The sequence below is a fragment of the Physeter macrocephalus genome, chromosome 20, assembly GCF_002837175.3.
Source record: "Physeter macrocephalus isolate SW-GA chromosome 20, ASM283717v5, whole genome shotgun sequence".
Classification (NCBI taxonomy): domain Eukaryota; kingdom Metazoa; phylum Chordata; class Mammalia; order Artiodactyla; family Physeteridae; genus Physeter; species Physeter macrocephalus.
In genome coordinates, this window is record NC_041233.1 from 1,067,944 (window position 1) to 1,095,135 (window position 27,192).

The 27,192-nt window shown below is 44.3% G+C and overlaps 2 protein-coding genes across 24 annotated transcripts in view; one reads left to right on the plus strand and one right to left on the minus strand.

The window, feature by feature from the left end:
* Positions 1 to 27,192, plus strand: part of RAB4A (RAB4A, member RAS oncogene family) — a 95,489-nt gene that overhangs the window by 44,951 nt on the left and 23,346 nt on the right. Inside the window, exon 7 of one of the 5 annotated variants that reach the window (XM_028482028.2) lies at positions 3,720 to 4,317. The exons of 1 other annotated variant lie outside the window; for it this stretch is intronic. In XM_028482028.2, the coding sequence (XP_028337829.1) occupies positions 3,720 to 3,817 (98 nt within the window). In that variant the 3' untranslated portion in view covers positions 3,818 to 4,317. Of the gene's footprint in view, positions 1 to 3,719; positions 4,318 to 22,988; positions 23,843 to 24,505; positions 24,524 to 27,192 lie in introns of those variants that run through there. 3 more of the 5 variants (XM_055081384.1, XM_055081386.1, XM_024117556.3) reach the window with 3 other exon arrangements.
* The window catches only part of CCSAP (centriole, cilia and spindle associated protein), a 41,725-nt gene that overhangs the window by 2,524 nt on the left and 12,009 nt on the right, over positions 1 to 27,192 (minus strand). The window contains exons 4-8 of one of the 19 annotated variants that reach the window (XR_008616294.1): positions 24,393 to 24,661; positions 20,202 to 22,623; positions 13,314 to 13,424; positions 8,130 to 8,554; positions 6,666 to 7,644 (exon numbers count right to left, since the gene is read on the minus strand). Coding sequence is in view for 2 of the 19 variants with exons in the window: in XM_055081383.1 (XP_054937358.1) it covers positions 22,447 to 22,623; positions 24,393 to 24,661 (446 nt within the window). In the remaining 17 variants the exon portion in view is untranslated. The other 18 variants (XR_008616304.1, XR_008616305.1, XR_008616303.1 and 15 more) reach the window with 18 other exon arrangements.

A 27,192-nucleotide genomic window follows, 5' to 3' on the forward strand; every position in this document is an offset into this window, starting at 1 on the left:
TAGAGCATGGCCTTGAGGACACGGGGAGGGGAAAGGGTAAGCTGGGATGAAGTGAGAGAGCGGCATGGACATATACACACTACCAAATATAGGGTGGATAGCTAGTGGGAAGCAGCCGCATAGCACAGGGAGATCAGCTCAGTAGTTTGTGACCACCTAGAGGGGTGGGATAGGGAGGGTGGGAGGGAGGGAGACGCAAGAGGGAAGAGATATGGGAACATATGTATATGTATAACTAATTCACTTTGTTGTAAAGCAGAAACTAACACACCATTGTAAAACAGTTATACTCCAATAAAGATGTAAAAAAAAAAAGAGAGAGATTCTCAGCAGTGAGAATCTCTGCTCACACATTCTTCGCAAGCTCACACGGAACACTCACCAAAATGGACCACATCCTGGGCCATAAAACACACCTGAACACATTTAAAAGAATAGAAATCATCCAGTGGTCTGGATGTGGTCTGCTCTCAGACCACAGTGGAATTAAACTAGAAATCAGTAACAGAAAGATAACTGGAAAATCCAAAATACGTGGGGATTAAACAACACACTTCTAAATAACACATGAGTGAAAGAAGAAATCTCAAGAGAAATTTAAGAATATTTTGAACTAAATGAAAAAACACAACTTATCAAAATTTGGGAAGATTCAACACAGACAGTACTTAGAGTGAAATTTATAGCGTTGAACGCATGTATTAGAAAAGAAGAAAGGTCTAAATACCATCATATAAGTGTCCACCATAGAAAACCAGAAAAAGAAGAGCAAATTAAAGTCAGAGTAGGCAGAAGAAAAGAAATAATAAAAATTAGAGCGGGGTGGGCTTCCCTGGTGGTGCAGTGGTTGCGCGTCCGCCTGCCGATGTAGGGGAACCGGGTTCACGCCCCGGTCTGGGAGGATCCCACATGCCGCGGAGCGGCTGGGCCCATGAGCCATGGCCGCTGAGCCTGCGCGTCCTGAGCCTGTGCTCCGCAACGGGAGAGGCCACAACAGAGGGAGGCCCACATACCACACACACAAAAAAAAAAATTAGAGCAGGAAATCAATAGAGAAAAATCAACGAAACCAAAGCTGGTTCCTTGAAAAAGACCAGTAAAATCAGTGACTCTAGCCAGGCTAAGGAAAAAAAAAAAAAATATATATATATATATATATATATATATATACATATATTAATTACTAATATCAGAACTGAAAGGGGACATCACTGCAGATTCTATGGACATTAAAAGGATAATAAAGGAATGCTATGAACAACTCTATGCCCACAAATTTGATAACCTACATGAAATAAACCAATTCTATCAAAGACACAATTTGCCAAAACTTATACAAGAAAAAATACACAATCTGAATAGGCAGGCCTATATCTATTAAAGAAATTGAACCAATAATTAATAATCTTCCAAAACAGAAAGCACCAGGCCCACAGGGGTTCACTGGTGAATTCCACCAAAGATTTAAGGCAGAAACTATACCAATTCTCTTCATTCTCTTTCACAGAACAAAAGCAGACAGAACAGTTCCTAACTCATTCTATGAGGCCAGCATTACCCTAATTCCAAAACCAGACAAAGACATTACAAGAAAAGAAAACTACACACGAGTATCTCCTGTGAACATAGATGCAAAAATTCTCAAGGAAATGTTAGATTGAATCCAACAGTGTATAAGAAGAATTACATCCTTCTAAGTGGGATTTATCCCGGGTATGCAGGGCTGGTTCAACATTCCAAAATCAATGAATGTAATTGTCACATCAACAGGGAACAAAAATCACATGATTTCATCAAGAGATGCAGAAAAATCATTTGACAAAATCCAATATCCATTCACAATGAAAGCTCTCAGTAAAGTAGGAATAGAGGGGAATCTCCTCAACTTAATAAAATCTACCCCAAACCTACTGCTAACATCTTGCTTAATGGTGAGAAAGTTGAAGCTTTCCTATTAATATCAAGGCAAGGAGGTCCCCTCTCACCATCATACTGGAAGTCCTAGCTAATGCAATAAGAAAAGGAAATAAAAGGTATACAGACTGGGAAGGAAGAAATTAACTAACTTTGTTGGCTGATGATAATCTGTGTAGAAAATCCAAAAAATCCACAAACTCTCTATATATGATTATATAGCACAGTTGCAAGATACAAGGTTAATATACAAAAGTCCATCACTTTTCTCTATGCCAGCAATGAACAAGTGCAATTCGAAATGAAAAACACAATACCATTTACATTAGCATCCCCCCAAAAAGGAAATAGGTAGAACTCTAACAACATCTATATGAGGAAAACCAAACTGATTTTGAAGTTTATGTGGAGAAGAGACAAAAGACCCATAATAGCCAACACAGTATTGAGGGAGAAGAGCAAAGTTGAAGGACTGTTACTAGCCAACTTCAAAACACTATAAAGCCGCAGTAGTCAAGACAGTATGGTATTGGTGAAATAATAGACAAGTAGATCAGTGGAACAGAATAGAGAGCCCAGAAATACACCCACATACTGATGTTTGATAAAGGAGCAAAGGCAATACAATGGAGCAAAAATAATCTTTTCAACAAATGGTGCTAGAACAACTGGACATCCATGCAAAAAAGTGAATCTACATACCAGACCTTGTACCCTTCACAAAAATTAACTCAAAATGGATCATAGACCTAAATGTAAAATGCAAAACTATAAAACTCCTAGAAGATAAAAGAAAATGTAGATGACCTAGGGTATGGTGATGACTTTTTAGACACAGCACTAAAGACACAATCCATGAAAGAAAGAATTGGTAAGCTGGACTTCATGAAAAATAAAAACTTCTGCTCTGCAAAAGACAGTGTCAAGAGAATGAGTAGACAAGCTATAGACCAGGAGAAAATATTTGTGAAACACACACCTGATAAAGGACTGTTATCCTAAATACACAAAGACCTTAAAACGCAACAGTAAGAAAACAAACAACCCAATTTAAAAACGGGCCAAAGACCTTAACAGACACCTCACCAAAGAAGATGTACCATCTGGTGGGGACGTTGGTCACGGGGGAGGCTGTGTGTGTGTAAAGGCAGGGGGTCTCTGGGAACTCTGCATACTTTTCCCGCCTCAATTTCGCTTCGAACCTAAAACTGCTCTAAAAAATAAAATCTTAACAAAAAAATCCTAAAGCAACCACTGAAACAACACAATGATGAGTGTTGGCTAATAAGCCAACATGGGAATTAAAATGGAATAAATACATAATTAATCTAAATAAATACAAAAGAAGGCAGGAAAAGAGGAAAAAAGCAAGTAAAGAACAGATGGGGAAAATATAAAACAAATAGCAAAATGCTAGATTAGACCCAGCCTTACTGATTAAAAGACAATTAGCTTCTCTGCTTGAAAGAATGTGTAGGAAACCCTAATGTTCTTGCTCAGAAAGGAAAGTTGATGGGAGTGATTGAGTTAGAGGTTCTTCTCCCTTTATGTCAGTGAGGAGTGTTCTCCTGGGTTCATTGATGTCTAAATGAATGTGCCTGTAGCTAAGGCTCATTTATAAAATTTGCAAGTAGAGATTTTAACTTTCTAAAGCTTCCTCTTTTTTCTGTATAGTCAACATTATCTAATATGCCTAGGTAAGTTTAAATAAAAATTGGAAGTATTCATTCACTAGTTCCCTTTGTGACTTTAATCGATGTTTGTACATTTTTAGTTATGCATATTTCTAAATTGTTCTTTTTTAGGTGTTCATACAGTGGTATTTGGGACACAGTTGTTGGAGCTTGAAGAAGTTTTTTTTTTTTTTTTAACCACCATCTTTTTCTACTTTAAATGGAAGTAGATCTTTGTGCAAAAAAAATAATTTGGGTTGTTATGCAAGCGAGTAGATGTGGCACAGCAAACGTATAATAAATCCAATTCAGTGGACAAGACCATTAAATGTACACATGTATGTAAAAATGTTCTGTTCCGTATTCGCCCTTTCACCCTGGTTTGAATCCTGGCTGTGTACTGTATATATGCTAGTCCAGTACGTCTCCACAGCATGGTATCTGATGTATGGTATGATTGATAGAGCGTTGCACTAAATGCAGTCTAATACTTTATTTTTTTTTAATCGTCTGAACTAAAATCTGTTCATTGTGAGGTGTGCTTTGATCATTGTGTCGGTTATATTGCACAGTTGGTTATGTTTATGACCTGATATTCAGAGACTCTGGCATTGATCGCCAACGCAGTGCTTAGTTCACTCCATTTACCACAGTCCACAGGGTGTTATGTGAGCCACACTCAAAATACTAGATCAGTAGTTACTCACATACCAAAATAAAATGAAAAATGGAGTTTTTCCATGAACTTTACACTGTCCAGCACCCTGCTGATTTTAAAGCATCTTCATCAGGTCAGTTCAGGAAGTAGAGCTGAGCACCTGCTCTGTCTCAGGCACTGTAATCAGTACTCAAGATGCTGGTACCTTTAACCAAACTTCCTAGGCAACCGATCTACTCTCAGCATCTAGTCAGTGCAGTCGATGAACCATGTACCAGGAGCTGCTCACCTGGTCCCAGTTTGCTGAACCACCTGGTCTCCCTGTTAGAAAACACATTGTTTGCTACTGTGCTGTTTCTGGAATTCAGTATTAGAGCATCACTGCCTCTTTTTTAGTCTTTTATTGTTTTGTGTTCATTTTAAGGCAACCCACTAAGTCAAGTTGATTTTGAAGGGACACCACTATGAAGTTTCTGTACAGCTTTTGCCTTACGACAGTTATCAAGTTAACATGTTTTTAATTCACATGAGTTATATTGAAGTCTAATATATATTGTATTACAAAGACTTGTTCTAATATTTTAAAATGTTTATGCAAAAAATATATAATAGAACTTTTCTTTAAAGTTAAAATACAGTACTACTTAAAGCTGAAAGGTTTAAAAGCATTCTTCACCTTATGTGTTCTTCCACTGTGACTTTAGCTGCAAACTGGTAAATTTCATTACCTTTAAGTTGGAAGCTGCCTGCTGCTTTTGTTGTTTTGTTTTAACCAACAGAGCACAGCAGCACTACAAACTCTGGGAAGTGACTTGGATAAAAATATCAGGATATAGCTGTTTGAGGTACTTTAATTTTGCTTCTTTTATGTCTTGAATATTTGATTTTGAGAAGTCAGAATATGAAGCAAATTCTCAGACTGAACTGCTTCTTGGACCTCGCTAGAAGAATGTTTCATTCAGTATCTCATTTACAGTGGGTCTGCAAGCTGCTCGTTTTTGAACAGCTTTTTGCATGGGGTAGAAGCATGTCTGTTTGACCACATCAGTTTATTCAAAAGCAAAAAATTTTTTAATAGATAAATGTTAAGTTGATTTATAAGTGAGCCTGTTAATTAAACCGCAGGTACTGCATATAATTCCACATCCCTTGACCAATAAAAGTTGCTGGAGAACCAAACCATGGTGGTTCTTAATAAAGGCCTTTAGGAAAAATGAAGAGGGGAGAAAATGCGGTATTTGGTCCATGGAGTGTTTTCCAACACCACCAACCAATCCTCTGATTCTTCACACACCAGATGGGTTCTGTTCTGACCCTGTCTACCCAGAGATGGCATCAGATCCCATAGGTTAAGGGCTGAGTCGGCATCACCACCACTACCACCACCCGCCCCCAGAGACACACACTGCAGATGCCAGTCACAGGTCCAGGTTGTTACCTGTGCTTCTGACCTACCAGCGCAGGTTCAGTGCTGAGGTTAGGTCAGCACTAAGTCTGAGGTTCCCACGACCCCCTCCTTGGGTTTGATTAACTTCTAGAGCAGCTCACAGGACTGAAACAGTTTCCTTAACGAGATTACTGGTTTATTGCAAAGGATATTAAAGGATACAAATGAACAGCAGATGAGGAGATACACAGGGCCAGGTCTGGAAGGGCATCGAGCACAGGAGCTTCTGTCCCGGTGGAGTTTGGGGCGCACCACCCTCGCGGCACATGGATGTCTTCCTGTTCACCAACCCGGAAGCTCAGAAGCTCCTCAAACCTTGCTGTTCAAGAATTTTTCTAGAGCTTAATCTCCAGCATCCCCCTTCCCTGAGGCCAGTGGGTGGAGCTAAAAGTTCCTTCGAACTTTCTGGTGACCAGCTCCACACTGAGGCGCTCTAGGGGACACACCTGAAGTCAATTCATTAGCATAAACTCTGCTCACAAGGGACCCCTAAAACTCAGGAAATTCTAAGGGTTTTAGGAGCTTTGTGTCGGGAGCCAGAGATAAAGACCAAATATATCTAGTAACAAATGTTATGTATGTATTCCCCACAACTTACTAAGTTTTCAGGATGCTCTTAATTTACATATCTAGAAAAGCATTTTCTCAGTCTTCCTAGAAAAAGATTCTACACTCCATCTGGACTTGAGATTATAATTTATTCTTTCACAGTCCAGCATTTAAGTGAAAATGAAAACATCACAATTTGGGATACTATGACGGTTTTTTGAAAACATATTACTTGTGACTTATGTAAGAGTTTTTGAAATCTTTAAGAACATTGATTCCTAGCAGATCAGTATCATTCCTAGTGAAGAAAATGCTAAAATTAGTCATTTAAATGATTTGTAATTATACTACACAGTAGATGGTTCTTTATTTTCTGTCAAATTTGTCCTATTTTTTTTTTTTTTTTTTTTGCTTTTTTTGGAGGGGAAAATTAGAGGGACTTTAAAACACCTGTAAAGTTTAAAATAATTTTTTGTGCTAGTTGTAAAGTGATTTCTCTCTACTAATCAGTCTACCTATGCACCTACAAACAATCTGAGTTTATCCCAGTTGTTGCTTGGTTGCTTCCTTGATTGTATTTACTTCTTGAAGGAGTTGCTTTTAGAATTGTAGAGGGATTTATCTGACAACACTCAACTTGCCAGCTTCAGGAAGAGGAGTCATTTGTCGGCCATCAGTTTTTGAACATACACAAGTACGGAGAAAATAGCACATAGAACCACTAGATCAGCTATAGCTTCCACAATGTCCACATTATGCCAATCTTGTTTTATCTACTGTACCTTTGCCCCACTTTTTTTATGCTGTAATATTTGGAAACACCCAAAACATCTGTCATTTCACCCAAAAATAGTTCAGTATGCATCTCTGACAAGAATATATTTTTTTAGTTTTATATAATCAACATACCATTGGGGACTTCATAAAAGATACTGTTACAAGCCAAGAATGGCTATGGTTTTTTTCTTGCAATTATATAAAGTTGTCTTTCTGGCATGTATTGAAGAAGCAAGATGCACATCTTTAATCCAGTATTACAGGAGGTCATTTCCCAACATGTGGCTAATTGTACTGGAAGTTCTGTCCCCGAGCCCAGGGGACAGTTGTACCTTCAGCAGGGACACGGGGCAGCCAGCCTGCCACCCACAGCCAGCGCAGCTTCAGAGTGGTGGGACCCCTCGCCGAACTGGTTGTTTGTAAGACCTTCTCAGTATCACACTTGCCACTGTAGTGATGGGAGGCACAGCTAATTTAATCATCTCAGCGTGTCTACATGAAGGATGTATTGAACTTGACCCACGCATCTCCAGAAGTTACGCTAACTGAGTATGAAGTGGGTCGAGCTTGCAATAATGTCAGCGTGCTCCTTCTTCCTAGAGGATGTTGTCCTTCACCTGTGGGAACTGGATGAAAAATAGATAAGCCTGTGCTCTGACAGCTCCTTTCTCTAACTTCTTGATGTCCTGTGTAAATTTCATTTTAAAGAAAAACTAGCATCTTAAGAAAAACACTAAATTTCTGAGTATGTCACGTTCCAAAATGCCATAGAAATAATTATGTTCACTAAATATTTAAGGGCCAACTAACTCTGTATGAGAGTAAAGCGCTCAGTTCTGTATGCTGGGTGGGGAGCCGTCAAATCATTTTACATTGACTAGGAAAATTTGTGATGTGATGAATTTGGCATAAGTCCACCACACCATTCTCCTTTCCAGAAAAGTCACCATGTTGGTTTCTGTGGCCATAAACATCTGTCACGTGCCCTCATGCTATGCCTATTTCCTGGGGAAAATGGTGCTTTTATAGGACACTCTTGTGTTTCTCTGAATGCCCCTTGCTTTCTCAGCACCTCTCTGCCTTTGCATGGGCTGTGTTCCGTTGCCCTCACCTGTAGTGTACCCTGCAGGCGGTCCAGGTCTGTCAGGCTGCAGCCCCTTGTCCTGACGGGTGCAGCTGGGAGCCCTCAGTAACCCTCTTCCACTCCTGACACGTGCAGACACGCTGCTCCAGTCCTGCGCTGTCCTGACCTTGCTTTTGGTATTGGTCACGTCGATCTGTAGATTTGTCTTTATTTGTCTTCTCTACCTGGGCTGAGCCTTCCCTAGGAAAGGGCTTCCTTTCTGGGAGGGAGTTTCAGAACCCCTAGAGCTCACTTTCAAATGATACCACCAAGATGGTGAAGTCGGAAGACCCCGGCCTCCATCCCCCCGACTCCCAGCAAAGATCAACCATTAGCTATCCACAGAGAAAAACAGCTCTGGGAGAACTCGGGAGTCCACTTAAGAAACTTCAGCTGCTCAGTGGAAAAAAAACCTGAAAAGAATCACACAGAGAGGGAAGGAAGAACAGCTTCATTTTGTCTCCATCATCCCATCCCCCAGGCCAGCACTGCTCAGCACCAAGAGGGAACTCCCCAGCTAGAAAGAGTTCTCCTCCCCAGGAAAGGGGTGGTGGTGGTGTGAGCGACTAGCTTCCCCAGCCTTTGGGGGCACCACACAAGGGACCTGTTCAGTTCCACCCCACCTAGAGACCAGCAAAGCTGAGACGTAGAGCAAAGGGTCAGCCATGCAGCTGGAACAACCATGGTTCCTAGTACCCTGCTGCACAGAGGAGCACCCCAGCTTTCAGCAGTTACCACCCCAGGGGTACTCCCGTTCCTGGGCACCTGCTGCCTGAGTCCCTCCCCCTCCTCCCCGGCCCCACCAGAGCCCAGGATCTGCACGGGCAGCCTGCCCAGGCCTCTGCAGCTGCATAGGTGCGAGATGCCCGCCTAGGCCCCTGCGGCCGACCCCCGTGGCCAGGTGCGCAGCGTGGCCAGCCCCTCCCAGCTGTGCACCTGCACACCCCCAGGCTGATCCCCGTCACTCGCCTCCGCTGTTGTGTACACACCTGTGGGGAGATTCTGCAGCTCTAGGAAAGTGCACCACCCGCCAGGGCCCCCGCAGCTGCCGTGGGCCCACGCTTGGCCCAAGCCCTTGCGACTGGCCCTGTTCCCCACCGCTGCGTGCGAGTCTGCGACCAGCCCCTGCCACTACACAGGCACCTGCAGCTGGTCTTCACAGCCAGGTGTGTGCACACCTCCAACTCTGGCCATCACTGCTTCCTGCCCTGTGCCCGAGCAGCTGAACCTGGAGGTGCCACTGAGGACCCCACCGGCCCTTGCAGCCACTGCAGAGCCCGCACAGTGCTTGCCAGGAACCACACAGTTGATGCTGTGACCCTCAGTGGCCTGAGCCAATGGCACAGTATCCCTCCCACCCAGACTACCCCTGACCCTGCACTTGGAACCCTGCACCACTAGGCCTGGGATCACAGCACACTCCAGCATGCCCCCGCCTGCAGGTGAAGGTCTTTCCTTAGACCAAAGTCAGCCCGTAAAGTCTGGAAGAGATGGCTGCTTCTTCAAGTGCGCAGATACCTATTCATAGCAAGACTTCAGGGATCACAAAGAGTCGGAATCGTGAGACCACCAAAGGAACACGGCCAACTTCCGGTAACTCTCCCCAAAGAAATGGGGACACATGAGTTGGCCAACAAAGAATTCAAAATAATTGTTCCAAAAATGCTCAGAGAGCTACAAGAGAACACAGATAAAACAACTTAACAAAATCAGGAAAACAATACAAGAACAAAATGAGAAGTTCAACAAAGAGATAGAAAACATTAAAAAGAACCAAACAGACATTTTGGAGCTGAAGAATACAACGACTGAACCGAAGAGTTTAATACAGAGCTTCAACAGCAACAGAAGAAAGAAACAGTGAGCTTGAAGACACATCATTTGAAATTATTCAAAGAGAAGCAAAGCGGGGTGGGGGGGGGGGGCCGTAAAGAATGAAAAGCCTCCAGGACTTACAGGACACCGTTAAGAGACAGTCTACACATCACTGGAGCCCCGGGAGGAGAAGAGAGGGAGGGAGGGAAGCTAGTTTAAAGAAATGATGGCTGAGAACTTCCCAAACCTTGGGAGGCATTTGGAGTCCAAGTTTCAGTCCACAACTCTCTTTCCAAGACACATGGTAATGGAACTGTCTAAAATCATAACTCTCAGAGCAGCCTCCTCCTTTGCGACTGTTGACTTCAGTGCCTAGTTACCCAGTCGTCTTGTTTTACATTCTAGGGTTAAGAGCTTTGCTGTTTAGGGTGCAGGTTTTGTTGTTCGGATCAGTATTTCTTGGGAACGCTGTCTGTGCACTCTTAGTTGGCCTCTTGGTACCTGACGGTACAGCCTGTAGGCAAGCAGGCGTCCAGACTGCTGTGCTGTCCGTGCGCACTGACCAGTCACTTGAGGCTGTGAGAAGCGATGGAACAGACGATTTGTCGATAAACGTCTGCTTTCAGGCCTAGGCCTGCTCAGCTGTCCAAGACTTGTAGGATGGGCCATAAATGCTTGGGGTGAAATGTGTCGAATCTCTCAATTCTGTTAATTACACACGCTCTGTTACAGTTGACAGGTCCTCACGTTGAAGCAGAAGCCAGAGCTATAAAAACTCAGTAACTGCCCCCTGTTCAAAGCAGTAGGAGAGGAATGGCAAATAATAGTTTTTCCTACTCTAATTTTAAGATGAAATGATTTCACCTGAAGCTTTTAAATTCGGTTTTCTATTTAGGTTGTTTATACATGTTTTTACCTGATTCTTCAGACTTTAGCCCTATCTGAGCCGTGAGAAATACACTTCTGCACTTGGAGAAATCCAGTACCCAAGGCTGCGTTGGTTGTTCAGTGTGTCTCCGATCAAAGTATAGGATTTCATGCCCACTTTTCTTTTCTTCTTTTACAGAAAAACATAGTTTATTGAGAAATTACTGGAGAATTTTTGTTTAACAGATTCCTCATTTTTAATACTGTCATTTGAAATGTCTATCGTAAAGCCTCGAAGGGGCATAGCACTTTTTTACAACTTAAAGGTGTTCTCACATTTAACATCTGATTTAAGCTTCCAAATAGCCTTCTGCAGTGTGGCTCAGAGTACAGGGGCCCGAGATGCAGAGGCCAGGGCTGCCACTCCCAGGAAGTGGACGGCAGGCCCCGGGGGACAGCCCTGTGGTCTCCACAGCAAGGCACAGTAGGACAAGGCACCGCGATTTCTGTTGACTGGCACCTTTTTTTTCTTCAAAATTCATGGACATTTCAAACACACGCGTTTACTGGAATTTCAAGGACTATAAAGCGTTCTTATTTTAACTGGTAAGAGTATTTTCCATGTTTAACATACCTTTAGTGCCAAGTTGTTGGAGGTGGAAATAAGTTGATTTCATCACTGTGAAACCATGCTTTGATTTAAAAAGAAAAGAAAAAGAAACCTGCAAGCTTGATAAATTGCCTTTCTGTCCCTGCCTTCAGTACACTGAAAATATTATCAGTTAAAAATGCATGACTGGGGCTTCCCTGGTGGCGCAGTGGTTGCGCGTCCGCCTGCCGATGCAGGGGAACCGGGTTCGCGCCCCGGTCTGGGAGGATCCCACATGCCGCGGAGCGGCTGGGCCCGTGAGCCATGGCCGCTGAGCCTGCGCGTCCGGAGCCTGTGCTCCGCAAAGGGAGAGGCCACGGCAGAGGGAGGCCCGCGTTCCACAAAAAAAAAAAAAAATGCATGACTGAAAATGCATGCCAACTGGTTTTCGAATGCTTGTCAGTCGTTTTGTATTTGGTGGCTGAAGCCGTACCGAAGTCGCCTGTGAGTCGGATATCTCTCCGTGAAGGTGAGGCAGTGCCTGGGGGCCTGTGCCGTGGCTGTCACCCTTCGCCCGCAGGAGGGTTGTCTCTGCCTGACGCCCCTCGCCCAGCAGCATCTAATGTCTGCAGTTACTGTGGCAACACTCCTGTGCTGTCTGCCAATGAACTCCTGACCCGGCTGGCCCTCGCCTGTGCTGCTTCTCTTCTCTGTTTATTTGACTGAGTCCTTGAGCAAGCATAGAAGAAAAATGTCCTTAGGTGCTCGGATTTTTTTTACTTGATCTGTAACTATCCGATTACCGTGCTCTGGCCTTCCTGTCTTCCTCTTTTTGTTTCCAGGAGTAATGTTGGCTTTAAGCACTAGCCCGTGACTTCAGACTCTTACCCCATGTAGTGACGTTTGAGGATCCATGTAGCGGCCTCGGCTTTAGGCCGGGTCTGGTGTTTGTCCCCGGGGACGTTGCGGTGAGATGGCGTCTCACCCGTTGTCACAGCCGTTCTCACAGGGTGACGCCACACAGCAGAGCACTCGGCCGGGCGTGGGTACGAGTCGCGTGCACGGAAAACGTCGCAGAAAGCACGGTGGGCGGTGTCAGGCTCCATCCGTGAGGGAGGGGTGTGTGGTGCCAGGCCGGGGCCCCCAGCAAGGCGGGCTGCTGGTGGGGAGCTCTTGGCAGGAAGCAGGCATTTGGTCCTGAGCCCCAGGATTCCTCTCAAGCAGCAGAAGGCCACGCAGAGACAGAAGAACCTCCAGTTCCCTTGAAATCCTCAAGTGCGACAGGCTGTCTCGGGCCCTAGTCAACACCTAGGTCATGAAACCAGTAAAAGATGGATTAAGGGCAACGTTCGCTGTCACGAGCGGTCACTCTGAACTGGTTCAGACTCCCGGTCACAGCCAACACGGCCAGTGTTCTGGGTTTAAGTTGAAGCCACACTCACAGCAAGATCCCAGGCAGCAGGCGTGGTGTCCCCTGCCCGTGGGCCGCCAGGCTTCCTGAACCTGTGCACATGTGAGCAGAGAGCGTCGGCTGGGCTTCCGGATGCTCAGGGCTGCCCGCACTTCCCTTTCCTCATTCCCCGCCGCCGTAGGAGCTCCGATGGGGGCAGCTTGCAGATGTGCCCCGTCTGCCCAGGATGCTGCGCTGTGGTCCCCTCCCTGGGCCCACGTGGGCATGTGGGGAAACGCTTAGGAGTGGAATTGCCAAGTCAAAGATGTGCTCCTTTTTAAGAGCCGTACAGCCAAACTGCCCTCCAGAGAACTTGTGCCAAGTTACCCTCCCACTAATAGTGCAGGAGGCCCAAACTTAAGTCCATGCTGTATGTAAGAAAAAGCCGTTTTTTAAAAAAAATTGAGGTTCATATTTGGTATTATTAAATTTTAACCTTTGCCATACATACCGTGGCAGTCATGAAGAAGGTGTCCTTTAATCTATAAACAGCAGTCACAGGCTACAGGAGCACTGTTGTTATGAAGGGCACACCGCGGGCATCCCTGGGAAATCAGTCCTGCTGTGGAGGAAAGTGGAACAGAGTCTATGTGTCCCAATCAGCACACATGGAAAAGCCAGCAGCCTGGCCCACCTAAGCAAGCCCTGGTCCTTCTGAAAAACTCGATAAGCTTCTATTGTTGGTGTAATCAAGTTCAAATTTTATTCCTAGGAAAGGTTAGTTTTTTTGGTGGAAATACAGGATTTACACCTCACTATCCAAAAATCTACGTGTTTTGAATATGGTAAGGTTCAAAGTACCCTTCCAGCCAGGTTCAGGCGCAGGAGGAGGGGGGCTGCAATTGCTGGCCCTACAGGCCCCTAGCTGGCTCTGCCGTCAGCCTAGCTTAACCACACACAGCTTGGAGTTTTCAGGGGGAGACATACCTTCAAAGAGTGGGTATTCAGTTTTGGGGTTTTGTTTTTTTTTTCCTGTTGTCTCTAGGATTTTTAAAAATAGCTAATACATTCTTACATGTCAAAAGTCAAAGCAGTATGGAAGGTCACCCTGGGGCCTCCTTGCCTCTCCCTCACTCCCTCCTCACCCCACACCTACAGTAACCACTGGCTAGTGTGTGTATCCTTCCAGAGTTCCTTGATGTGGATACAGGTATTATTCCTCCTCCCTTCCTCAAAAGGCAACATGTTACACACACTGTCTTTTTCCATCTATACTGCATCTTGGAGCTCTTGGCACGTCTGGGTACATTGAGAGCTTTCTCCCTCTTATCGAAGGCTGAATAATGTTCCATTGTGTGAATATGCCATGTTTTCTTTAACCACTTCCTTGCTGATAAACAATTGAGTCATTTCCAATTCCCTGGTTCTTTTGAAGTAATTCCAAAATACATGATTAATGACAGCATCGTCAACTTCCGTCTTCACCCACATTTCTGTCTCCTTCCTTCATTCATTAGAAAAAGTAACAGCATTCCTCCCAGTTCAGCCCCTTTCCTATGCAGAGGCAAGAAGCATTTACAAAATTTGATGGAAGGGGGGAAAAAAATCCAGCAAGAAATGTGAAAGAACTTTTTGATGAAAACTTTATTGAAATAAATATAAGAAGACCAACTTAAATGGAGACATACTCTATTTGGGGATAGAAGTCAATATTATAAAGATGTCAGTCCTCCAAAATTAGTAAATTCAATGTAGTTTAATAAAATTCCCAAATGGAATGTTAAAATAGAAATCGACAAGCTCATTCTAAAGTTCATATAAAAAAGAAAATTGCCAAGGAAAGCAAAGAACAAGGGGGGGCGGGTAGGGAGACTTGCTGTACCAAATACTAAAATGCACTGCAAATTAAGTTAAAACAATGCTATGAGCTCAGGTGTAGACCAGTTGATCCACAGAAGAGCAGCGTCTAGAAACTTCCCTTGTATCTGTGGCAATTTATGAAAAAGTATGATGTGACATTTTACATCAGTAAGGGCTCTTCACTGGATGGTGTTAGGGCCTTTTTCTTCCCATTTAATTGAATTTTTTAAAAAAAAGGTTGGATCCCTAATTCATATTCACCAAAAAAGTTAATTCCAGTTGGATTAAAGATCTAAAAGCAAAAGGTAAGATTTTTTTAAAGGCATTGGAAGAACATAAGAATTTTTTAATGACCAAAGGGTGAATCTTTCTGTAGGTGACTCAAAATACCCCATAAAGAAAGGGTTTGAGGTTTGACTCTGCAAATTAGCATTTTCTATACAAAAGAAAGCATACAGTCAGCAACGGGCTATGACAAAGCATTTGCAACACGTTTGACACAAGATTGGGGTCAGATAATATAGAGATCCTAGCTAGTTAGACAGACAGACACCAACTGGGGCGGGGGGGTGGAAAGCAGTGTGCTTTTCTAGTTTTCCCAAAATAATTTTAAGCTTGGCAAAGCACATACATAGGCCATTCATCAAAGAAATAGATGATTGATCAACATGAAAAAGAAGGTAACCCTCACTAATAGTGAAATGCAAATTCAGATAATCACGTTTTATTCCTGATATTGCTAACATATGGCTTGTTCTTTTTTTGTCAAGCTTGCTAGAGGCTTATCAATTTTACTAATCTTTTCAAAGAACCAGCTTTTGGCTTCATTTGTTTCTGTTATCAATTTTATTGATTTCTGCTTTTTTTCCTTCATTCTGGAAGATGTGGGCTTACTTTTGTCTCTTAAAATGGAAGCTTAGATTATTGATCTGAGGCCTGCTTTCCTAATATAAGCTTTCAATGCTATAAATTCCAAGTACTACTTTAACTGTGCCCACAAATTTTAATATATTGTAATTTCATTTTTCTTCCATTTAAAATATCTTCTAATTCCTCTTGAGACCATCTTTTTGGTGGATTATTTATGAGCAGGTTGTTTAATTTCCGACTGATTTGAGATTTTCCTATCTTTACTGATTTCTAGTTTAATTCCATTATAGTCAGAAACATACTTTGTATGATTTTAAATTTTAGGTTACTTTAATAACCAGGATCTGAACTGTCTTGATGAATGTTCCATGTGAACATGAAAATTTTGTGTTCTGCTTTTGCCGGGTAGAGTGTTCTATAAATGTCAGAGTGATTTGGTTAATGGTGTTGTTTAGCTCTTCTGTGTCTTCACCAATCTTTTGTCTACTAGTTCTGTTACCAATAGGCATGTTGATGTCTCTAACTATAATTGTAAATTTGTCTAGTTCTCCTTTCGGGGGTCAGATGTTCCTTCATATATTGTATTTTGCCTCAGGACAGTCTTCTTCTTCTTTAGCCTTTTTCCCAGATCAGCTTAATCTGCCCTCCGAAGCCACTCTGTTTACTTTCGTAGTGCGGCTTTCCCCGTGCATGCAGAGAACCCTTGTTGGTCTTGCATTCTGTCATTTTGTAGGGATGATGTCTGCCGTGCTTCCCACAGGAGCCTGCCAGGTTTTAGGAACGTTCACATGCTCACACTCATTCACTGTGGGCTCAGATGCTCGTGTGTTTGGAAGCTCTTGTTAGGTTCTCAGGAAAAATCCACTGCTGTGTCTCCTCCATGCCAGCACTCTTCCACCTCTGACCCCAGGTGAGTGGGAGTTTCCCACACATCAAGCGATCCTTTGACAGCAGCTGGGTGTCCTACAATTCAGCTCAGTGCTGACACTATCTACCTGGAGACAGTGGCAGGTCCCACGGGTTAAGGGCTCAGCCCCACAAGACTGCCCCCCACCCCAACTTCAGACGCCAGTCACAGGTCCAGGTTGTTACCTGTGCTTCTGACCAACCAGCTGTAAATTGGAAGGTCCTGGGACCCCCTCCCTTGGGTTCAATTAATTTGCTAGAGCAGCTCACAGAAATCAGGAAAACAGTTTACTTACTGGATTACTGCTTTATTATAGAGGATTTAACTCAAGAACAGCCAGATGGAAGAGATGCATGGGGCATGGTACAGGGAAAGAGTGCAGTTTACATGCTCTGTGGGTACCACTTGCCTCACATCTCCATCTGTTCGCCACCCTGGAATCTCTACGAACCCCGTCCTTCTGGGTTTTACGGAGGCTTCATCACATAGGTGTGAGTGATTAAGTCATTGGCCATTGGTGATTGACTCAATCTCCAGCCCCTCTGTCCTCCCCAGAGGTCAGGGATGGGACTGAAAGTTCCCATTGGTAACAATTTGATGTCCTACCTTTTCCTTCTCATTCTAGAAACTGATGTTTCCCAGTTGGTTTCCCTGGCAACCAGCCCCCATTCTTAGGGGCTGGCCAAAAGTCATCTCAAAAGTTGTGTTGGGAAGGGGCTTGTTATGAACAACAAGGCACTCCTTTCACCTTTCTGGCTCTGGAGCTGTTTCAGGAACCGAGAACAAAAGACCAGATTCTAGAACTGTTGTTCTCATTCCCCGTGTTCCCAGTTTCCTTTTGGTATCACTCCTCTTCTGTCTGAAGCACATCCTTTGACGATTCCTTTAAAGCAGGTCTCCTGGCTATCAATTCTTAGTTTTCCTGCATATGAGTATATCCTTATTTCTCCCTCATTCCTGAGGGATATTTCACTGGATACAGAATTCTGAGTTGACAGTTCTTTTCTTTCAGCACTTTAAGAAACGTGCCACTTCCTTCTGGCCTCCGGAGTTTCTGATGGAAAAACGCACGGGCATTTGAATTGTTGTTCCCTTGTAGGTCATCTTTCATTTTTCTCTGGCCGCTTTCAAGATGTCTGTTAGTTTTCAACAGTTTTCAATGTGTCTAGGCTTGGATTTCTTGGTTTATCCTGTTTCAGCTTACTTGGGAGGTTTTTAGCCATCATTTCTGCACATGTTTTTAAAGCACTACACTCTTCCTCTTATCCTTCTAGGACTCCTATAACACAACCCGGAAACTTTTTCTTCAGCCCTTTTTTCTCTCTGTTGTTCAGACTGGACGATTTGTGTTGATTATCTTTATTTTGTCATCTTCAATCTTCTACTGAGTCTGTCCAGTAAGGTTTTTTTAAATTTCAGTTGGAGTATTTTTCAGTTCTAATATTTTCATTTAGTTCTCCTATCATCTTTTTCTCTACTGATAATTTCTATTTCAATGCTTATTTCAAGAGGGTGATTTCTCGTTTGAACTTTTCAATAATAGCTTCCGTCAGGCCTATGAGGGCAGCTACTGATTGTCTTTTTCCATGAGAGCCATTTTCATGGTTTTCATATGCTGAGTAACTTGAGATTGAATCTTAGGCATCTGAATATTACATGATGAGACACGACCGAGTCCTGTGGAGAATGCTGGTATTTTTGTTTTAGCAAGTAATCAACCTATTTGGGCTTAGGCCCCAAGTCCTGTGGGTGTTGGTTCCAACGTCAGTTCAGTCTTCAAAGCTCTGGCAGTGCTATTTGGACCTGCCCCATGTGTACACCATCTTGTGGTCAGTCTGAGACCCGAGGAGGGGTCTGCCAGTCAGGCCAGTCTCGAGGGTGCTTGGTAGGCTAATTAGGATCAGCTCCACGGGGGGACGTGTGAACAAGGGGAGCAGGCGGGGGAAAGCTGGGGAGTTACAGAATGTGTGTATTATTCCATATTTGTGCAAAAAAAAAAAAGAAAAAGAAAAAGTGTGTATGTACCTCCAAGTGCCTGGAAAAAAGGTCTGGAAGTTTACACACCAAACTTAACACTGGTTTCCTCTAAGGAGGGGTGTAGAATTTTGGTGAAGGGGTGGTACTGAAAGGAACCTGCACTTTTTACTCTATAACTTCTCTTTGAGTTACTTTACCCATGCCCTATCACTTTTGTAATTTCCAAAACAATAAGAAGGTGTGAGGGAAAGACTGGGGAAAATGTGGCATTTCATGCAAAGTATATACACAGAACGTGTCTTTTCCTGGATGTATCTAACGTATCTTGTTAAACATTTATCTAATGAAAAATCCATTTAGGGGTCAATGTGATCATCTACTTTCTTCAACCATTTATGTGCTAATCAGAATTATTTTCCACAAAACAGAAGTTTCAGCCTGTAACATTAATGAATTTTATTCACATTTTTCCAAGTAACTGCAATATTCAAGACAAGCAAAAAGCAATACATAGTTCTTAGAAAACACAGCCCCAAATTCCCACTGCCTGAGCCCTGTGATGGTAAGTGCCCAGCCTTTGTTCTTCAGAATGTTAAAGTGAATGCAGTGCTCAAAATAAATATACAATAACAACACAGGGAGACTGTTCTTAAATACAGTTTTGCTAATTTTAAAAGAAATCCAAAAAGAGGCCTCTACTGTCTTCACTCAGGTGTCCTGACTTTCAAAATGGAAATAAGTAATAGACGAGCAGCTTCTCCCCCCTCTCACACTAGCAGGCTGGAAGGGAGCAAATCTGGGCCCAAAACCTAGACGTCACTCCTTGCACAGAATTTGATATTAAGCACACACCTTACATTGAAGAGCTCCCTATTCATCCTATTGTACAAAATCCATTTCAAAAACAAGGTCACACTTTTAGGATCACTTTAAAAATATTATTTAGCTGATCACAAGACTATAGTAAGAATCTTATGAGTCAGGCATTGACAGTTTGATCCCAAACCAACTACAGAAGCAGACTGTGTAAATATTAGCACCATTTTTTATCTAGTCCAGCGAAATGTAAAACTATCCACTAAACTATTTTCTACTGAAGCAGTCAACAAGGAAAGTTGTTTTCACTTCTAACATATGCTTGGCCTCTCTCCCTCTTTGCCAATAATACGTTTGAACACTTTATCAAGTACTAAGCTTCCGTTGATAAAAGTTTACACCCAGCACAGCCTTAGAACTCAAAAGCCACCATTCTTTTGTGCAGTTTAGTTGGTTGAGTTTATGTGACCCAGTGTACACACCTTTCAGGTTACTAGCAATTTACATTTGATGAATCAATGACAAAGCTATTTCATAAGAAGCACCACAGATGTGTGCTTACTACCTTACAAGTTAATTCAGATAACCTATGCCCTATTTTACTTTTAGTAAACTTGAAAAAATGTATATATGTGCTTGGACATTTTCTGACAGTAGGGGAGTACAAGCATTTTGACACCTCCTAAATAAGAGCGATCTTTTAGGTTTTAAAAGAAAGAAAACGGACAGGTTCCTATTTAGTTCTCACCCACCTCGGTCCAGTAGAGGTATTCAGGTGTTACTCAATAGTCTATTATTGCTTTTAATAAAAGTAACACAGAAAAATGTTTATGGCAAATTGTTTTAATTAAGAACTTAAAACCAAAATTTTAAGAAGAGTCTTAAGTAGCAATTATTTTATTCTATATTTTAAATATCACTGGATTCTCAGTTTCAAACTTTTCAACATGATAGGTAATTTTAAACTACCTTGCCGTGTTATAAGTTGTCCAAAGAAATGGGAACACGATCACAACATCAGTTTCTAGAATGAGAAGGAAAAAAGGTAGGACATCAAATTGTTACAACTTAAAACATTTTGTAGGCTTAAAAGATAATCTTTACCCCTAAAGAGAAAGGAAAGTAAAGAAACCCTAACCAACTAATGACTTGGACATAGGAAGGGGACTCACAAGTACTTCATATTGACTCATTCATTGTTCATGCACATTAAAAGTACTTTAAAAATTTTGTTCATTTGTCCTCTACTTAAAAATGGGGAAAAATTGGCCAGTATTGCCCTCTAGGTTCTTCCAGATCTGCATCTGGAGTTTGCAGTAATAAGTAAGCACATTGAATATGAGTCTGTTTTCTAAAGGAGAGAGTCTGGCTTGCTCAGAGCCTCGAAGGGTCGGGTTTCTAAGTCCATCCGTGTGGACCCGAGCTACTCCCCTCGGCCCCTTCCTAAGATTGTCAGCTGCAACGGGAATGGAACGCCAGAGCCAGTGGCTGAAACCGAACATGCAGGAAGTGATTTTAAAGAAACAGTTTCCACCATCACGATGCCACAGGAATTTCATCTTTAGGTACCTGCAATGTTTAAGGACTATAATAACAGCAAGATTCACCAGAATCACTAGCGAGCTTGTTTTGGACAACACACAGACCTCCTTCGTACTAAATATACATCGCAGTGACCAGGAGACCTCACGATGTATTCACCTAAAAACGATGCAAATATTTTTAGAGTTTTTTTTTTTTTTTTAAAAGCTCATGATTCTTCAGTATGAGTTTGCAAAACTTAATACAGTTGTGTAAGATGATACTGTGTGAAGATTTTACATGGAATAAAACATTTGTGTTCTAAAAATTGACCATAATACTTCAAAGACCCAGAGTAAAAAATGTCAAGGAAATGCTCAAACTCACATCAAACACCAGCTTTTCGTTCACACATCTGCACGTGCTAAGTTGGCAAAGTACTTCCTTCTCTCCTATGAGGAGTTTACCATTCATCCTTCCTGCAGATTCTTGTCTCTCCTGGATGGAAACCAGTGTTTCTCAAAATCACTTTCTACCACAAAAGCCAATGTACTAGAGACAAGGAGCACCTCATTTACATACGTCTCTGCCCACGCACACACCAGCATCCTCTCACGTTAGGTTCTACACAAGACCCACCGGCTAGGAGCCTAGGAGGAATGTATTTCAACCGAAAGTCTGAACAATGTACATCACCAAGGCTTTGTTACTGGTGAGTTCTATGGAGGAGAAAGTAGGGGTGGTCCACATCTCTAGCAGGTATCTTAAAATCTGTCCCCATCCCCAACGAGCAGGACAATTAAATTCTAAATGTCACGGCCAAACAATCAGAGAGGAGGCAAAAGTCCACAGTGGGTGTGTGTCAAAAGGCCAGACTGCAGCGAGTGAATGGTACCCCATTATGTGTTCTTAAAAAATCTCACAATAAAAAGTGACAGTCTTTGACTCAAAAGAAACCAGTACTACTTCGAAACACACTGCACTGGCACTTTGTTTACTGGAATGCGCTTGAACTATTAAACTATTAATAAGTGCTTAGATGACAATTTAAAGAGAAAAGATGACCCTCACCCAGCCCAGTAATTCTTAAATATCACAGTCCACGTGAAGTGGTGCTGAACTGAAATGCAAAAGAAAAGTTTGTTAGGAACTACCAAAGCTCTACTTTCACTATACATGGAATCAGTACTAGCGTTGAAACTCACTTTTAACTTGATATTCTTTCACAAAGAAATCGACACATAAGGAAAATGAGTCTTCTGCCACAAGCTGGTGTGATCTTACCAGCTATGGAATCTCAGAAGTCGTTCAGAACAGGAGCAACACAGGCTCCACCTAAACTGAGGGAAGATACTGAAGTTAAGAATCTGTAAGCCATTTAAAGGCGTCTGGTGTCAGTATCTTAAAAGATTAAGATGCTCTAAAATAAAATCCTTCTAAGAATGTCAAAGATTTAGGGAATTCTCATAAATAACCAAATGTCTATGGCTTTCAGCTGTCACCCTACTGCTGAGGTAGGTGACCAGGATTCATCAAAAGAGACAATCCTTTGGAAATTCCCTAAGAAAAATCTTGCATAATCAGCTGGTTTCTTAAACCTGTGTCCAGTTTCTTTTGATGGTTTTTGTTTTGTTTTTTGCTTTCTTTCATTTACACTTTTTGAAAGAGGTTGTCTGAGCAACTGTCCCTGCCCTCAAGCTCTGGCGGAGTAGCATCTCATATACTCCGTCATCCACGGGTTCTCCGACGAGGCAGGCTTGGCCCGCCTGGTTCTGTCCGCGTGGGCGGAGTGAGCCCTCTGCCTCTGGGCCGCCAGCCGCCTCTTCTCCACCTGCCTTCTGCTCTTGGCTCGCAGCGCCGATTCATGAATCTAAGGGAGTCAGAATAAACGCACACTCACTCACGTGGCTTTGGCACTAATTTTCCAGAACAATTTACAATTTAGCTTCCCCCACGTCACCTGGAGCAGGGCAGAGGCAAGCCAGACTCACCATATTCAGGACTTCTGTGTATAAAGGCTTCTCCAGAAGAGCCACTGCCCTGGATTCTGTCTTACCCATCGTCAGCAATAAAGAAACTAGGCAACAGAAAACGTCCACCGGACTACATTTCAGATATAAATGGTAAGCAACTAATCTGCAGGTGCCACGAGAAACTGGCTCTGGAATATTACTGGAACTGCTTAGCATTAAGCATGGATCAGTATTCCATTGAAAGAATTTAAATGTTTTACAGGGACTTCCGTGGTGGCACAGTGGTTAGGAATCCGCCTGCCAATGCAGGGGACATGGGTTCGAGCCCTGGTCCGGGAAGATCCCACATGCCGCAGAGCAACTAAGCCCATGAGCCACAACTACTGAGCCTGCACTCTAGAGCCCGCGAGCCACAGCTACTGAGCCCGCGTGCCTACAGCCCGTGCTCCGCAACAAGAGAAGCCACCGCAATGAGAAGCCCGCGCACCGAAACGAAGGGTAGCCCCCGCTCGCCACAACTGGAGAAAGCCCGCGCGTAGCAGCAAAGACCCAACGCAGCCAAAAAATAAATTAAAAAAAAAATACTTAAGGATTTTACCAGCTAAGACGTTTAATGAACCCTGTTCAACTTAATCCCACCAGGTTGCCAGAGGACAGCTCTGTTGTCTCAAATATCACTCTAAACAGCACCATCTGCTAGGGCTCAGAAGTCTGTTCGGTGAACACTGGATCCTGGTATTTAACCAGAATTCAAACAGCCTGAACTTTCTGCTTCTTTTCATTCCCTCTTTGCTTCGGGCTGGAGTCACAGTGTTAGTGCTAACACAGTCATTGCTTTGTGGCTCCACACATGAGGCCCCCTCGTCTGCCGTGTCCTCAGGCCTTCGCACAGGGACACTCCAGGGCTGAGTCCGAGGAGAACCAGACCTCTGGGGGATGGATGAGCAGGGGAAACGCAATCACTCTAATTTAATCCAAAGAGAAAACGAAGGTCTATGGGCTTCCCTGGTGGCGCAGTGGTTGAGAGTCCGCCTGCCGATGCAGGGGACGCGGGTTCGTGCCCCGGTCTGGGAGGATCCCACGTGCCGCGGAGCGGCTGGGCCCGTGAGCCGTGGCCGCTGAGCCTGCCCGTCCGGAGCCTGTGCTCCGCAACGGGAGAGGCCCGCGTACCGCAAAAAAAAAAAAAAAAAGAGAAAACGAGAGTCTAGATAGATGTCAAGGATGCAGGAGATGTGATCTAACAGACAGACAGTAACAAAGGGGTCCAGGGGATGGATACCAGTTATCAAGGCTGACGGAGCAGGAGCCTCTCAGGAGGCCAGAGGCAAATCTAGACGGGCAGCCGCCAGCCCTGACCATGCCCCTCGGCTGCACCTCCTGGCCTCCCCAAGAACTTGAGAACCCCGAGTCCTGGCACTTCTCCACCTGGCTCGGTGTCGGTAAACCCTTTCAGGTACCAGCAAAAACCCCCTGCCCTCCAGGCAGCTAACATCCTGCATCCTGTTTGCAAATCAGATGCCCAGTTCTAGGCTTTCCTTGGGCCACCTAAGACCTACCATGTCCCAGAGCATCACAGTGACCACAGGATATGACAGCCAATGACAGAAGCGAGGCCATCCCCCATCCTCCAGGGGGAAAGCAGAGAAGCCCATTCACTGGCACCCACCTCATGCACTGGGGCAGAAGCACAGACGTTGTGAGTTTTCTGGCTTCCCGTATCCGTCTGTTTTTCTCCCCACCCATAAAGGGCAAACGGATGCTTATGTTCTTTTATTTTAGTTGATGACCTTTGAGGACTCTTGACCGCTCTCCTGCTTGCTCTGGCAGGTAAGGCACTTGGTGGTTGTTGAGGTCTGGTACTGCTGGGTAATTTGTCAGGCTCTCTGGTCCCGATCTGTCGTTCAGGTTTTTCTTTTATGTCTTTCACTGGCAGTGCTTTTTGAAAAAGGAGATAAAACAAGATGAATGCTTTAAATTCCGGTTTACATATAATTACATATGATTTAAATATTTGGGATGAAAAATTCATAATGCTTAATGACGTCAGTAACTTTTTCACTTATAGCTCAATTCACAAGTTTCACTTAAAACAGAAGGACAGAAATACGTTAGTATAATAATTTTCAGTCTATCCCATTTTAACATCAACAATAAATACACCAAGATTGAACCAAGCCTATTCAAAAGTAACAGCTATCACTCCCATTCTGAGATTAAGCATCTTAATTAAATACTAAAAGCTAGAAAGCAACTCCGCCTAATGGCTTTCCCCATGATAAGTCCAATCATCTTATCGTCTTGCTTCAGGGGCAGATCTAGACCTGTGACAGTCATTCGACAGCTGCAAAAGGTTAGATTTCAAATTACTCAACTGGAGTTCCAGGACCGCATTTCTTCACGCTCCATGATTGTGAAAAACGCTCCTCTCAGCTCTCCTGTGCTCCTTTTAAGAGCTGGCCAGTGACCTTATCTTCAAAAGCCCTCCATCACAATAGGGAGGGTTTCCATAGCTGCTCACACACACACACACACACACACACACACACACACACACACACACACACACACGCACACATGCACGGCTGGGCGCCCCCAGTGTGAGGAGCTGGGAAGGGGGCTCTTGTTCTTGACGTGAACCAGGGCCCCTGGTCTACACAGTCCTAAATCTCTCAGCGGGGCTGGGGAAACTCCAGTGGGGAAAGACCGCCCACCTGAGGTGAACTCAGATACTGAGAACACACTCCAAAACGTAACTATTTCCCTTAATTACCCTTCATGACTTTCCATTCATTATTTTTATAAGCACTTTATGATCTTGTAAAGGTTGTAGTCTTTGTGTAAACCCCTAGTGAGCCTGTGTTTCATCTCAGACTAAACTTACGTCCGAATAAGAGCTCCTTGTGCACCCAGGATCCACTTCACGGACCCCCTTGTTCACATCTGTGGGAAACCCCTCGTTTCCGAGGCTCCAGAATTTGGCTCTAGGCGATGATTTTCCAGCTTGCTATTCCCAAATCCCATCACTTTTAGGACACACTCGGATCCCTCACTCCTTTAGTGGATCCTTTCCTGCCGACATCCATGTCCCCGTGGAAGTAGAGGCCCTCACACAAAATGCACACGTGTGAACCCTGACAGATCACCGCCATTTCTGTCTTCGGCAATGACCCAGAGCTACCAAACTGTTTCATTTATTACTAAGCATTTTAGGGAGCAGACAGCCTGCGTCCGACCCTGGGGCTCAGTGCTTCGCACCCCCGTGCGCCACATCCATAAACCCAGCCCTGTGCTGCCTGGGGGTGAGGTGAGACGCCAGCCTTCCACTGTATCATGAGAACCCAAATCCACCCATCACTCACACAGTCCTCTGAGTGATGTGTCCACACCCTGTCCTCTTCTCTTCCCTGGATGTAGGAAAAGAGGAGAGAGCCCATCAGGACCAAGACGACAGAGAGTAGAAGGGGCCCGTGGCCGGCGTAGTCACAACAGAGAGAGAGGGGAACAATCTAAATCATCTTCATGGATTCATTTCCCTTCTTTCTCTTCCTCTAACCCACGTGGGGAGCCTGCCCAGAGAAGACAATAATGATTTGATTCAAAGGACAAGGTCACGCCAGCCACGAAGAGGTTAGGAAAGTGAATTCCAGAAAGAGGGACTGGCTTGTTCAACGGCCCGGACAGAAGAAAGAATATACGTAGTTCGAAATGAAAGGCACACAGAGAGCCTAGGGATGAAGGCACGGGGCGGGGGATGGCGGGTAGCAGCGGGGAGGAAAGGCTTTCTGTGCCAAACTCAGAAGTTTTATTTTTTCCTGAAAATGAAGAAGAATCACTGAAGGACTTTAGGCTGAAAAATGATGTGGTCCTATTTGCATTTCGGGAATGAGGTCTCTAGCAATGAACGTGAAGGACGGGTTAGATCAGAGTGGTGGGGCCAGAAAGGACAGCTAGGAAAACATAGCGGAGTCCGGGGAGGGGAGGGTAGCCCACAGTGACGGCAGGGGCGGAGCGGTGAGAAAGACCAGAGTAGCGCCCACCACGCGTGGCCGGGGCTCAGCCGCACCCGGGCACCTGTGAACTGCACACTGATGAGAGCACAGCGCAGAGAGCCCAGCGGCAGAGGGCGAGATGGCCAGGGGAGCGGGCGTCCTCAGGGGCTGGGAGTGGCTAGTCATGCTGTCCTCCAGCAGAAGGCCGCCAAAGGATGGGGAAAGGGTGCTTGACGCCTCGGGTGTGAGACGGCCCTGGAGCCACCAAGAAGGCAGCAGCTGGACCCTTAATCTGGGGCCAAGAAGAGAGCGTGGAATCGGAGGAGGTCCTGAGCAGGCGGGTGGGGGCCGAGGCTCAGACGGAGAGCAGGTCCCCCAGCGGGGACACGGAGTAGGCGGTGGGGGGGAGGGGGGAGGGGGCGGAGGGTGGCCCGGGGCTGGGCTGGCAGACGGGGGAGCCGGGGAGCGAGGGAGAGA